The following is a 15,204-nucleotide window of genomic DNA, read 5'->3' as shown; positions in this document are numbered from 1 at the left end:
CAGTGGCTAATCGCCTCCCTGGGACACACGGCGCCTTATCCATTTGGCCAGCTTTCACTCACCGGGTCTGCGACCAGATCTCCCTGTCCAGAATGGCTGCAGTGGTGATGGTCCCTATCTGGGCATCAATGTGGTACAGCCCGCTCATGGGCAGCGATTGGTTGATGGCGTAGGTCACCTGACCATTTGCACCCTGATCCGGGTCGTCAGCCAAAACCTGCAATACAACAAATGGGATTCAGCGTGCCGGCTCAGACCCAGGGGCCACCCTGGCCCCGATGTCACACTTCTGGCTCAGACCCACAAGGCATTCCAGCCCATATCTCACGCTTCCAGCTCAGACCTATGGGCCACTCCGGCCCCGATCTCACGCTTCCAGCTCAAACCCATGGGCCACTCCAGCCCCAATCTTACGCTTCCAACTCAGACCCATAGGCCACTCCAGCCCCGATCTCACACTTCCGGCTCAGACCCACGGGCCACTCCGACCCCGATCTCGCACTTCCGGCTCAGATCCACGGGCAATTCCAGCCCCAATCTCACGCTTCCAGCTCAGACCCACGGGCCACTCCGGCCCCGATCTCACACTTCCGGCTCAGACCCATGGGCTGTTCCAGCTCCGATCTCACGCTTCCAGCTTTCCAGCCCCGATCTCATGCTTCCAGCTCAGACCCATGGGCTGTTCCAGCCCCGATCTCATGCTTCTAGCTCAGACCCACAGGCTGTTCCAGCCCCAATCTATGCCTTCTATGATGAGATAATTGCCTCTGTGGATATGGGGAAAGCGGTGGATGTGATATATCTTGACTTTAGCAAAGTTTTTGATATGGTCTCCCACAGTATTCTTGACAGCAAGTTAAAGAAGTATGGATTGGATGAATGGACTATAAAGTGGATACAAAGCTGGCTAGATTGTTGGGCTCAATGGGTAGAGATCAATGTCTCGATGTCTAGTTGGCAGCTGGTATCAAGCGGAGTGCCCCAGGAGTCGGTCCTGGGGCCAGTTTTGTTCAACATCTTTATTAATGATCTGGATGATGGGATGAATTGCACCCTCAGCAAGTTTGCAGATGACACTACGCTGGGGGGAGAGGTAGATACACTGGAGGGTAGGGATAGGGTCCAGAGTGACCTAGACAAACTGCAGGATTGGAAAGAAAGAAAATCTGATGAGGTTCAACAAGGACAAGTGCAGAGTCCTGCACTTAGGAAGGAAGAATCCCATGCAGTGCTACAGGCTGGGGACTGACTGGCTAAGCAGCAGTTCTGGGGATTACAATGGACGAGAAGTTGCATATGAGACAGCAGGGTGCCCTTGTTGCCAAGAAGGCCAATGGCATATTGGGCTGCATTAGTAGGAGCATTGCCAGCAGATCAAGGGAAGTGATTATTCCCCTCTATTTGGCACTGGTGAGGCTACACCTGGAGTATCGTGTCCAGTTTTGGTCCCCCCACTACAGAAGGGATGTGAACAAATTGGAGGGAATCCAGCGGAGGGCAATGAAAATGATTAAGGGGGCTGGGGCACATGACTTACGAGGAGAGGCTGAGGGAACTGGGGTTATTTAGTCTGCAGAAAAGAAGAGTGAGGGGGGATTTGATAGCAGTCTTCAACTACCTGAAGTGGGGTTCCAAAGAGGATGGAGCTCGGCTGTTCTCAGTGGTAGCAGATGACAGAACAAGGAGCAATGGTCTCAAGTTGCAATAAGCCACTCTAGTGCCAATCTCACGCTTCTAGCTCAGACCCATGGGCCATTTCAGTTCCAATCTCAGGCTTCCGGCTCAGACCCATGGGCCACTCAGGCCCTGATCTCACGCTTCCGGCTCAGACCCACGGGCCATTTCAGCTCTGATCTCACGCTTCTGGCTCAGACCCACGAATCGTTCCAGCCCCAATTTACACTCCCTGGATCAGACCCAATTTACACTCCCCACCTCAGACCAATGAGCCCATCCAACCTCTGTTTGCACCCCTCCGATCAGAGCAATGTGCCCATCCAGCCCCGATTGCCTCCCCCCAGGTCAGACTAATGGGCCCATCCAATCCTGACCTTTCCTCAGATCAGATCAATGGGCCCATCCAGCCCCAATTTATACCCCCCAGGCCAGGCCAATGGGCCCAGGCAACCCTGATTCCCCCTCCCCCGGCCCCGGATCAGACTAATAGTTCCATCCAGCCTCAATTCCCCCACCCCTTTGCGATTACACCAATGGTCCCATCCACCCCCATTCTCCCCCACCCCAATCAGTCCACTGAGCCCATCTGGCCCTGTTCCACCCCCTGGATCAGACCAATTGGCTCATCCAGCCCTAATCCTCCCCCCCAATCAGAGCAATGGGCCCATCCAACCCTGACTCTTCCCCCCAATTAGACCAATCGGCCCATCCAACCCTGATCAGACCAATGGGCCCATCTAGACTCCCCTCCCAATCAGATTAATGGGCCCATCCAGCCCCGAGTTCGCCCCCCCCCGCCATCAGACCAATGGGCCTATCCAGCCCAGTGCTTCCCACCCACAGACCCTCTGCACTCTGGTGTCCAGAGCTTATGTGTGAGGCTCCCATCGCCCCATCCTGGGGCTCCCCCCCGGTGGTACCTGTATGACGGGGGAGTCGTAGCTCTGTGACTCCCAGATAAAGGCCACGTAGTTCTGCAGCTGGAAGCGTGGCAAGTTGTCATTCACATCCTGCAGGTTGAGGTTCACGGCCATGAAGCCAAAGGAGGTGGCAGTCTCTGCTTGAACCACGAGGCGCAGCCGAGGGCTTGACTCGAAGTCCAGGCTGCTGGAGTCCTGCACCGAGATGGCACCTGGGAGAGGATGGGGGTGAGCCCGTGCATGAGTCCCAGGGTCACCAAGCTGACTGAGATGATGCACAGGCCCATGCATGTGCACACATCCATACATAAACATCTCCATGCACCCACATATCTATCCAGATATCTGTGGCACATCTTTGACCCCAGCACTGCAGTACTGGTAGCTTCACAATTGTTACTGCATTTCTCCTCACACTCCTGTGCAGCAGGGCATAGCTGCTAACCCCTTATACAGGCAGGAATGGATACCCAGGGACCAGAGAACTGGCCAAAGGTCACACAGGAAGTTTAGGGCAAGTCCAGGAATTGCTGCCATCTTCAGCCTAGATGTCAAGATCAAAGACATCACAACCCAGCCAATATCCTGCACAGACTGTCAGAGACCTATGATCCTGATTCAGTTGCAAAGACTCAGGGACTCCACTAAATTTCAAAGACAACTAAAGGACAGCAGCACTCCACTCACAGGATGAAGACCTGGTGAATTGTTACCATTCCACACTAGCCTCAACCAGCAATGCATTGACCCCAAAGAGCCTCTTCTTCCCCATCGCCCATACAGCTTTCCTTGGTTTGCTGACACCCTGAGCCAGATGAAGAGAGTGAGGCACAAATTTAAGTGCCAAAGCAGAAAACAAAGACTGATGCAGACAGGATGAAACATAACAAATGTCTCCAAGCCTATGGCCAAGAGACCCTTCCTATGAGCACCATTAAAGCTGACAAATCCCACCTCAAGGAGCTATCCAGGGTGGTAAACTGCTTCAGCAATTCTGGGTGCCTACAACCTGCATCTGAACCCAGCACCAAGTGCTGCAAAGGACTATATTCTACTGCACTGAAAGATCATGCATAGTCAAGAAGACTTCTCAGACTGCCTGGATCCACCCTGCCTGCACTCACCATCCAACAGCCCACCTGAAATCCTGGAGTCCAGTATATTTACTCCTCAAGAAGTTCTGGACACTCCAAAGGAGTCTTGACTCAGGACTTGTGCACCAGACCCCTGCCCTTTGTGGCTGGTGAAAGACAGTAACGAACAACTGATGCCACTCATGACTGTAATGGCCAATGACTCATTCAGAGGACTTTTCCTTCCTCCATTGAACATGCAACAGCGTGACCAACACTGACATAACCTGGATATGTCAGTTATAACCAACTATCACTATTCCTTAGCAAACCCATAGAGAGAAGTTAGCCAAAGGACAACTAGAAGCTCATCTAATTGAAGCTGATGTATTAGATCCAGCACAATCTGGAGTCAGGCATATGGAACTGAAGAATGCTCTAGTGGCACTGATGGATGATCTCCTGCTGTCAATGGTTAGAGGCCACACATGCACTCTCATCCTCTTGGGAATCTCGGCAACATTTGACACTGTCAACCATGAGATACTGCTGTTTCACCTGAGAGGTGGCAGGAGTCCAGAGGAATGCAATAAAATGGTTTGAATCCTCCCTGGAAGGATGCACCCAATGAGTATGGATGGGAAACTGCACCTCCACCACCAGACCCCTCACCTGTGGAGTCCCACAAGGATCAGTTCTCTCTCCGGTCCTTTTCAACATCTACATGCAGCCACTAGGTGAACTAGTCAGACGACGTGGACTCAAGGGTCAGCAATATGCAGAGACACACAGCTTTGCCTGTCCTTCACCATATAAGACATGGAAGTTCTTTACTCTCACTGGAAGTTCTTGAGATGTACAGTCCCTCTCCGTGTTCCACATGTCGGTATGTATGCGCGCCATGTGCCCGAGTCTGGAAATTCTTACAAGCAGTGTCCCTTGACTTACACGTCTGCAGTAGGTCTCCTCACGCTCTCGACTGAGGGTATAAGAGACAGTGCAGGCCGATGCCTCTCCAGTTCCTCTTCTTTGAATTCAACAGGGTCCAAAGCAGAGGGAATAGAGGGTGGGCAGTGGAATACAGATAGGGGCCACATATCTCAAAGAGATGCCAGTTACAGTAAGTAACCTCCACTTCTTCGAGGGCTGGTCCCTACGTGTATTCCACATGTGGGTGATTGACAAGCAGTACTCAGACTGGAGGTGGGTGTGAGGAAGCCAGCGACAAAGATGCTTGGAGTACTGCAGATGCCACTGCTGTATCCTCTGCAGAGCTGTGAACTAACGCGTAGTGTAGCAAATAAGTGGATGGAGCTTCAGGTGGCCTCCATGCAAATATCTTGCATTGGGACCTCCTTCAGAGGTGCCATAGAAGTGGCCTGTGCTTTCATGGAGTGAGCTGTGACATCTCTAGAGGAAGAATGTGTGCTAACCTGTAGCACCCTAGGAGGCATCCAAAATCCACTTAGAAATCCTTCGAAAGGATATAGCATGACCACACGATCTTTCTGCTATGGCGATAAAAACTCCTGATGACTTTCTGATGGGTTTGGTTCTTTGCAGGTAGAATGCCAGGGCATGCTGGACATTGAGGAAATGGAGTCTCTTCTCTTCAGTAGGAGCATGGGGTTTCAGAAAAAGGACGGGTAAGTGGATACTCTGGTTGATGTGGAATTCAGAAACAACTATGGAGAGAAATTTAGGATGCAGGTGAAGGGAAACCTTCTCTTTGTGAAAAACTGTATACAGTGGGTCTGCCATGATGGCTTCTAGCTTGCTGCCGCTCCTGGCTGAAGTGATAGCCACAAAAATACAATTTTTATCAACAGGTTGGGCCCATGCAGACCAAGGATTCGTTGGGGGTTTAGTGAATGTCGACAGGACGAGATTAAGGTCCCTTTGAGGTGTAGGCTGGTGGAAGATCCTGATCAGGCCCTTCATAAACCGAATTGTAACTGGGTGGGTGCCCATCTGCCGGAGGGAGGGAGGCACTAATCACTGTGAGATGGATGCACAATGAACTAAGAGAACTGAGAGCCTTAGGGACAGGAGATAATTAAAGATGATCAGAATACTTGCAGTGACTGGAGAATGTTGATTGTTTGTGCTCCGGGCACAGAAGCACTTCCATCTGGCCAGGTAGCAGGTCCTAGTCGAATCTTTCCTACTTTGGCTAAGGATAGCTTGGCCGGGAGCCAAGCAGGAATTTTCTATTTCCAATCCCATCCAAACACCTGTCTGTGAGGTGGAGTGAGCCTGGATTGGGGTGTCTGATTCTGCCTCCCTCCTGAGTTAGGGGGTCAGAGAAGGGGGGATCTTGAATGGGGGGGGGGCTGACATTGTCAGGAGTTTGGTGAACTCTAGAAAAACTCTGTCGCTGACCTGATCTCCTGGCAGGAGGAGCCTACCAGGAGCCAGTAGTTCATGTATGGGAAAACTGTGTAGCCCTGATGTCTCATCTGGGCTGCCACCCCAGCAAAAACGTCTGTGAACACTGTCACTAGCTCAAAGGGAAAGACTCAGAACTGGAAATGTTCCTGGCCCACCATAAACTGAAGGAACCTCCTGTGGGATGGGTGAATGTCTATAAGGAATTCAAGAGCCATGCACCACATCTCCTTCCAAAGGTGAGGGGATTATTGATGCCAATATAAATCTCCTGAATTTCAAATTTCAAAGATGACGAGTTGCCGAAGGTCCAGAACAGGTATCCACCCTCCTTCTTTTTTGGGGACTAAGAAATATGGAGAGTAGAACCCTTCCCCTTGATGCTGAGGTGGGGCACCTGCTATTGGCCCTCAGTGTAGGAGGCATTTCACATCCTGTTGAAGAAGCACCCTGTGAGAGCGGTCCTTGAAGGAGGATAACTAGGAAAGGGTTTGTGAGGGAGAAGGAGAGGAACTCTATGGATTATTCCTGTTGGATAATCTTCAAGACTCAACTGTCTGTGGTGATCAGCTGCCAGTTGTGGATGAAGAGCATGAGAAGGCCACCAAAATAATGGGGGAAGAGGTCATGCCATCAGGGGTGGTAGGTGAGTCTCGACCAATGGCCAGTAGCAGGTGGCTGGGAATGTGTAGAGGGTGTGTTGGTGGAGGGGCTGAGGAGTGAGGCCTCTGAACCCTCTGGCATTTCCATGGAGGCTTGGCTGGACACTGGTAGTAGAACACATGAGGAGGGGATTGCCTTGATTTATAGGTTTGTCTCTGGTGTTTCCTTCTGGGGACTGGTGTGTAGATCCCCAGGGCACACAGAGTCGATTTCAAGTCCTTTAATGAGCGTAGGGACTCATCTGACTTCTCATTAAAGAGATTTTACTCATCAGAGGGAACTTCCTGAATGGCGCTCTGGATCTCCCTGGGAAATCCTGACAATTGTAACCAAGAATCCCTTCTCAAGACTATACCAGTGACCAGATTTCTGAAGGCTGTATTTGCTGCATCCAATGCACCCTGAAGGACTGTTTTCACCACGCACTTGCCCTCCTCTATGAAGGACTGAAATTGCGTTCCATCCTTAGGGGAAATTAGTCCTTAAAGTTCACTAGCCTGGAATAGTTGTTAAAGTCATATTTCCCTAACAGTTAGCAATGCAAAATTGTAGTCTCACGGAGCAGGAGACCTTCCTCCTCAAGAGTCCCAACCTCTTTGAGCCCTTGTCTGTTGGGGTTGTCCTTAGATATTGCGACCTAGCCCTTTCTGTAGCTGCCTGTACCACCAGCGAGTTGGGGATGGGATTGGAGAACAAACATTTGTCTCCCTTGGTGGGGACAAAATGGCACCTCCTGGCTGTCTTAGGTGTGGGGCGTAGGATGCTGGTGTGTGCCAGCCCAATTAGCCAGTTCCAGTGGCCTCATTAACTGGAAGGGCCACTGTATTTGGTTCTTGAAGTTGCAAGATATCTAGGAACCAATGTTGTGGGTCCTGGGCTTCCTCCAGTGGTATCTGGAGTCATTGGCAACTCTTTGCAGTAACTCCTAGTAGGGCCGATGGTCGTCCAGTGGAAATGGAGAGGAAGGAGTGGCCCTTTGTCTGTGGATGAGGATGAGACTTCAATTGGAACTGTCCATACCTGTGGAGTCAGGTGAGTATTTTCCTCTTCAGACACTGACATATCTGGTTGGTGGCAAAAAGGAGAGAAGAGGACCTGGGCATCTGCCTTAGAATCCCATGGTCCCCAGTAAGGCCAGAAAGAGGGGTCAGTCATTTGTAGAGGACTCCATGAGATCAGGTGCTAGCAGTGCCTAGAGAAGTCGTATCTGGAGGGATAGCGAGCATCTCTCCATGAAAATACCAGAGCAGCCAGCACATCTGACTCATCCAAGTCCAAAATCTGCTCCTCTGGTAACGGCGAGGCCATTGGTACAGGAGCACTCCTGCCTGATGGTTGGAGAGGACACGACTCCTGGGGCACTGAAGTAGTATCCTCCTGCACTCTAGTAAAGTCCCTCAGGAGGGCTGGGCTGGAGAGGAGGGGAGACTGCGAGTGAGGAAGGTGTTGTGTAGGTCTCAGTGTGTCCCAGTGTCTGTGGGGTTCCTGCTGTCTGGACCAATGGTACTATCGCAGTCCTGGAGGTAGTGCGGTCCTTAAGTGTCCAGTGATGGTCTCACTGATCCTGTATAGGGGTAATATCACCTCCTTACTCCTACTGGATACTATCCTGCATATCCAGACCCCCAGGGTTGTGCTTGCCCTCTCAGCTAGAGCATCACTCTGGGAGCTCATGTTTGGCTGGATTCCACCAGGACTCCAAGTCCTTTTCAGTGGGCTTGTCTAAACTAACACTAAATCTACCCCGCACTAGCTTGCTCCACACTACCTGTTCCTTAGTGCACTTTGCTCTACTCCCATTTCACAGCAGGATAAATCAAAGGGCACAAGGGAACGTTTAGTGTGCAGCAGCAGAGTCCACATGGACACTTAGTGCGCAGCAGGCTAGTGCAGGATAGGTGTACACCCCAGCTTGCCACGATTCACATAGATATGCTCACCATCACTGCTTTGCATCCTTTATGCCTAGAAGGATGACCGGGTATTGGCTGCTTTAAATAACATGTTGTGCAAATGAGCTCACCTTACTAGTGATCCAGGTCGCTCTGAAGCATTGACCTGTCCCCACCATTATTTACCACTCCACCAATTTCTGTGTCGCCTGCCTATTCTCTCAGCAGTTACTTTGTATTGGAAGAATGATGAAGATATTGAATAGTACTGGGCTGAGAACAGATACCTGCAGAACCCCACTAGAAACACCTCTGGATGAGATGTCCCTGTTTACAATTACCATATTTTCCGCACTATAAGGCGCACCGGATTATAAGGCGCAGTCTCAATTACGGGATCTATTTCTGTACTTAACCCATACATAAGGCGCACCGTATTATAAGGCGCATGCTAAAACATACAGTCCACTTCCGAACCATAGATTCATTGATGTTGAATTCTTTCGCAGCTGCTCTATTCCCATTTACAACCGCGTAACTGATAGCCTGTAGTTTGAATTGTGCCTCGTAAGCATGTCTCTTCACTGGTGCCATTTTCGGGGGTCCTTAGACAAACAAATGTTGTTTTGCAGCATACCGGTAGTATACCTACCGGAGGAGTGGAGAAGGTAAACGTACGTACTGTACGTATTACGTAATGTTCTCTGATTGGTTTATCGCTGCCAGCGTACGTAGTTTACGACACGCCCCTGTGTCAGCGAAAAATGGTCCGACAGTCAATCAAGCAAAGCGCTTACCAAAGTCGCACAACAACTTTTTTACAGATTTTGGAACTCAGTGCACACATAAGGCGCACCGGATTATAAGACGCACGGCCAATTTTTGAGAAAATTTAAGGCTCTTAGGTGCGCCTTATAGTGCGGAAAATACGGTACTTTTAAGATCTCTCCATTAGCCCATTTGAATCTATTTCATATGAGCTAGGTTGGGATTGTATCTGATAAATCATTAGCACTAATGCTGTGTGGGATGAAGTGAGCTGCTGTAGAGAAGGCCTCATCTCCTGGCCTGGGGGTTTCCAGCTGGAGTGAGCCAGGCAGATGACCAGGCAAGCAGGCAGGCCTACACAAAGACAGGGCATTGGGGAGCCCTGCAGATCACTTCATTTATGCTTTCCCGTAAGGCTGTAGTATCACGCCTGTGTTCCCTCCTGCTCCACGTACCTGAGCTGGGCTGGATGAGGAAAGCATTCTTCTCATTGCCACTCACGATGCTGTAGGTGATGCGCCCCGAGGAGCCCCCTGCGTGCGTGGCCTGGATGCTCACCACCGTGGTGCCTTGGAGGAGAGTGAAGACAGCATGAGTGTTGCAGTGACACCCCAGAAAGAAGGGAAGGGATGAAGAGGGTCGGGAGAGAACATGGGTGTGTGTGCACATGAATGAAACTGCACAGCTCCTGGGGGACACTGGCAAATCCTCGAGACAACCCTAGGGACTGCCACTGTCATTTGGAGAGAGATCGAGTGGGTTAGAGTGTATGTGTGGGGGAGCCAGGACACCTAGGTTCTATCTCTGCCTCTGGTGGCAGGGGAGCAGAGGATAGTGGGTAAGGCGGGGGGGGGGGGTGAGGGGCTGGAAGCCTGGGTTACATCCTTGGCTCACTGTGATAAGTCCATATGTCTGTCTCTCTCCTGGAGCCCCAATGACCCCCAACTTTGCTTCCAACTGATGCCCTCGACACTGCCTCCTTGGAACCTACTTTAACCCCACTAACCCTGTGACACTACATCCCATAGTCTTCATAGAGATATTGTTATGATATGAATATGGCATAACTAAGATGTGTTTCATGCAAGATTGGTCATGTGAGATATCATTGGAAACGTTATGATTTACTGAATGTGATTATCCTATTTGTATGCCTGTATCATGTCTGTATCTGAAGTTAGGAATATTGACTATGTATCAAAAGTGTTTGCACCTGGGGAACACCCACCAGACAAATGCAATCAGTCTCACTGGTTAGTCAATAAACCATTAGGGAGAGCAATAGGTCTTTGAAGATGCTAATCTCCCACCTTCCTGAGAAGCTGTTGGGATACTGCTTTGACACTGCAGGATCATGTGATCATGTCACCTGGTACTTGACACCATCTTGGACTGCTGGTATTTTTCCATTACTAGGGGGTGGGGATCAAACTGGGAAACAAAGGATTCCCACTATATATAAATCCTATTTAATGCTGGGGAGTGAGTTAATCAGGAGTCGGTTCTTCACTGAATCCCTGCTAAAACACCTAAGACTGAACTGGGGAAGAATTGCACCTGGGCTAGAAGGTGTTTGGCCTGTAAAAGGAATATCTGGAATTCTAAGCTGCAAGCAAAAGAATTTTATCTTCAAGAACCTCTGCAACCTGCTTAAAACAACATTTAGGGTGAGAAATTACTACTTGTAGCCAGTTTCTTTAGCATGTTGAGCTTAGTTTGTGTGTTTGCTTTATTTGCTCCGTAATCTATTTTGATCTGTTTGCTATCTCTTATAATCACTTAAAATCTATCCTTTCTAGTTAATAAACTTGTTTTGTTTTCTAAAACCCAGTTTGTGAGATTCATAACTTTGGGGGAAGCTGTGCACATCTTCCTCCACATTGAGGGAGGGGGCGGATTTCATGAGCTTGCACTGTACAATTCTCTGTGCGGCACAAGACAATACAACTTTGGGTTTACACTCCAGAGGGGGTGTGCACTTGAGTGCTGAGCAATCCCTGAGCTGAGTTTTCCCACGCAGAGCTAATCTCAGTGTCTGTGTCTCTCTGCAGTTGGGGGTGTCCCTACCAGTGTGTGTGCTGGAGAAGGCTTGAGGGCCTGGCACTGCAGGACAGGGTGAGGGAGCCCAGGCTGGTGGTACGGGTGGGCTCAGTGGGACCCCAGTACATCAGGTGGCATCCCGGAGTGTGTGTGGGGGTAACCCATCACAAATCCCCTCTGACCCTACTGTTGCCCCAGTTATGTCCCTAGAGCTCCACTGAGCTGCCTGGGACATTTGTGCTCCAACAATCCAAATCTGCCCCTAGCATCCCTGCACAGATAGGAATGGAGGCCTGGCCTGGTTCATGGGACTTGCTTGATCATAGGATTCCCATGTGATCTTGGGCAAGGAACTGAAACCAGGTCTCCCAAGTCCAGGGCTAGTGTGATAACCTGTGTCCCTGCCCTAGCCCCCCACTTTTCCCAGTTACTCTGGTGTCCTGTGTCCCCTCCCCAACTACCCCAGTGCCCCGTCCCTGTCTCCAGCATCTCATTGTTTCCTGCTACCCCAGTACCCTGTGACCCTGTACCCAGCCCCCCTTGTTCCTAGTTACCCCAGTGCCCCATGTTCCCATCCCCAGAAGGACCCTGTGCCCCACTTCTAGAACCCTGCTGTTCTTGGTTGCCCCATGTGCCCCTAGCATCCCACAGTTCCTCAATACTGATGCCCTTTAGTGTGCCAGACCCCTCTCCTCAGGAGTCTCACTCTTCCTCCAGGGTTAGCCATGCAGCCTCACTACCTCCTTAGACTGGCCTTCTGGGGCTGCAGCGCTCCTGTTTCACAGCATGAGCTCTGTTCAGCACGTCTCACTGAGACAGACTCCTGCTAGAGACTTGTCCACTCTGCAGGGATTAATGCACCCCACCAAGCACTCGCATGGACACTCAGACAGCGTTGTCACAGCAGTTGGATTTATTAGTCAGTGTCACACAGCACAGGAAGCCCTTCTAAATCCAGAGAAATGAAGATTAAAGCACAGACCATCCTGGTCAGCCCAGCACCCAGCCAAGCTGTAGTGAATCCCTTTGTTCAAGCTACAAAGAGTCCCGTGGCACCTTATAGACTAACAGAAGTATTAGAGCATAAGCTTTCGTGGGTGAATACCCACTTCGTCAGATGCATGCGTATTCACGTATTCACCCACAAAGCTTAGGCTCCAATACTTCTGTTAGTCTACAAGGTACCACAGGATTCTTTGTCGCTTTTTACAGATCCAGACTAACACAGCTACCCCTCTGATATTTGTTCAAGCTGTGTGTCTCTCCATCTGACCTCCTTCGTCAGACTCCAGGTGAGAGACGCTTAAGTTCAATTGACACCTGAGGCTCACAGGAAAAGGTTTTGGGTGTAAAAGACTCAGGGTGTGACATATATGGTTGCCACCACCCTGCTGGGAGAATCTCTCCAGTAATGGGATAAGGTGCAGGTGTTGCTATACTGGATGATTTGTACAAACTTGTTGGGGTGGAACAACTCTGAGAGATCTGTACCCACGAGCTGAAAATATGGGTAGTGGACAGGAAGCCTAAGGATCTGTGCAGGGCAGGCTGGTTGGCAGATGAATTTGTTGACAGAAGGCCTGGGTATGAAAAGAGACCCAAAGGGATTGGCCCAGGTCTGGGACTCAAAGAGGGGGTCACACAGGGGTGCTCCAGAAGTGGGACATGAGTAAATCTAAAGTGTGGTGATGGCTGATGTGGTAGTCCTCTCCATGTGAGCTCAGGCCCTGAAATGTAATGTTTGTTGGAAAACAGAGCATACGTGGGCAAAACTGCCAAGGGTTAATGAAATAGTAGCCCAACGGAGCCTTCGAAGTGCTAACCTGGGGCAAGCCCAGCTGGAAGGAAAGCCAGATACTCAGACTGGTGGGGCTGACAGTGTACTTGTAGCCCAGGGGGAGGAGGTCTCCAGGTCAGCCCATCTACGGAGTGCGATGTTCCGGCCTCTGCTGTCAACACACACGTCCTAGTGTATCTAACTCACAGGGCAGGCAGCCATCACCATATCATCCCTAGAGAGGTGGATGGGAGGAGGGCCCAGGGCTACCAGGACACAGGTGCTGAGGTGACTCTGGCATAGCCCAATGTGGTGGTCCTGGATCAGTTTGTGCTCAATGAATAGCTGGTGATGAGGAGGGGTGTTCAGACACAGTGAGGTGCTGTAATAAAGATATCCCTGAAATGGGGGTGCTAGCACAAAGAGGCTGGGGCCCAGGATCATCTACCAGTGGAGGTGCTGATGGGAAATGATTTGGATGATTGGTCGGATGATGCAGATTGCTCCCTGGTTCTTTCTAGAGCCAGAGCGCACCACCCCGACCCAGGGTCCTGGACTACCAAGCATGTGGCTAATGAGCCTCCACCTTGGGGGAAATACGATCCCTGGGATGGGGCTGAGCCCGAGACTTTGTCCTGAAGTGAGGAACATAGAACCATGGGATTAGAAGGGACCACAAGGGTCATCTAGGGTCATCACTATTAAGGAGGTTAGACTAGAAACCGAGGCACAGCCAAAGGTTGCTGCGACTCCAGCCCCTACCAGCAAAGAGGGACAGGTCACACTCACTACCCCAGGAGCTGAATTTCAGACTGAACTGCAGAAGGATCCCTCCTTGGAGAAGCTGAGGGCCACGGCTGACCACAGCAGTGTAAAACCTCTTAAGGAGAATGGCAGGGACAGATTCCTGTGGGAGAAAGGATTCCTGTGCCAGGAATCAGTTCCCACTGGGAAAATTGAACCTTGGGGGTGATCAGGAGGCAGTTGGTGATTCCCCAGAGGTACCACTGCAAACTATCGTACCTGGCCCACGATATCTTCTCAGGACATCAGGGGACACAGCACACCTGGCAAAGGCTACTGCAGAACTTTTACTGGCCCGGAGTCTTTGACACAGTCAAATAGTACTGCAGGTCCTGCGACCCCTGCCAGAGGATGGGGCTAAGCATCAACAGTGCTGAGACCATTGCCCATCATAAGGGAACCTTTTCAGAAGGTGGCCATGGACACAGTAGGGCCCCTCAGCAAGGCAACCTGGGCAGGGAAGAAATACATTCTGATGGTGGTAGATTGTGCTACCTGCTACCCAGAGGCGGTGGCTCCGTCCTCCATTGAGGCAGACGTGCTGCTGACCATCTTTAGCAGAGTGGGGTTCACCTGGGAGGTCATTACAGACCAGGGGTCCAATTTCATGTCAGCTAGGCTCCAGTGCTTGTGGGAGAAACTGGGGGTCCAGCACACCTGGGCCTCTGCACATCACCCTCAGTCCAACAGGCTGGTGGCGATGTTTAATAGGATCCTGAAGATAGTGCTGAGGACTTTTATGGACCAGCATCTGCAGGACTGGGATAAGTGCTTGCTGTTTGCTTATAGGGAAGCGCCCCACAAATCTACAGGGGTCTCCCTTTTTGAATTGCTGTGTGGGCGGAGAGTGAGGGGACCACTGGACATGATGAGGGACGAGTGGGAGGGGAAGGCCTCCCTCAAAGGGGAACCGGTGGTGGACTATGTGCTGTCCTTTTGAGAAAGGCTCACTGATCTTATGGGTTTTGCCACAGAGAACCTAGCCAGGCCCAAGGAAAACAGAAAGTCTGGTATGACCAGTTAGCACATGCCCACTTGTAGAGCACAGGAGACAAGTTGATGGTTCTCATCCTAATGCAGAAGAATAAACTCTAAGCTGCCTGGTATGGGCCTTTTAAAGTTGTGGGGAAGGGGCTAATCCTCGAACCCCTCTAACTATTACTACACTAACAATACTATTAAACGAGTAAATATGACTATCT

General features: G+C 50.7%; 1 protein-coding gene across 3 annotated transcripts in view; it reads right to left on the bottom strand.

Moving 5' to 3' along the window:
• DCHS1 (dachsous cadherin-related 1) overlaps positions 1 to 15,204 on the bottom strand; it is a 153,246-nt gene that overhangs the window by 27,673 nt on the left and 110,369 nt on the right. For all 3 annotated transcript variants that reach the window (XM_039497313.1, XM_039497304.1, XM_039497321.1), the window contains exons 15-17: positions 9,837 to 9,950; positions 2,598 to 2,809; positions 63 to 217 (exon numbers count right to left, since the gene is read on the bottom strand). In XM_039497313.1, the coding sequence (XP_039353247.1) occupies positions 63 to 217; positions 2,598 to 2,809; positions 9,837 to 9,950 (481 nt within the window). The remainder of the gene's footprint in view (positions 1 to 62; positions 218 to 2,597; positions 2,810 to 9,836; positions 9,951 to 15,204) is intronic.

The sequence above is a fragment of the Mauremys reevesii genome, linkage group 1, assembly GCF_016161935.1.
Source record: "Mauremys reevesii isolate NIE-2019 linkage group 1, ASM1616193v1, whole genome shotgun sequence".
In the NCBI taxonomy this organism is placed as follows: Eukaryota; Metazoa; Chordata; order Testudines; family Geoemydidae; genus Mauremys; species Mauremys reevesii.
The sequence above is the reverse complement of the archived record's forward strand: the minus strand, read 5'-3'. Positions and strand labels throughout refer to the sequence as shown.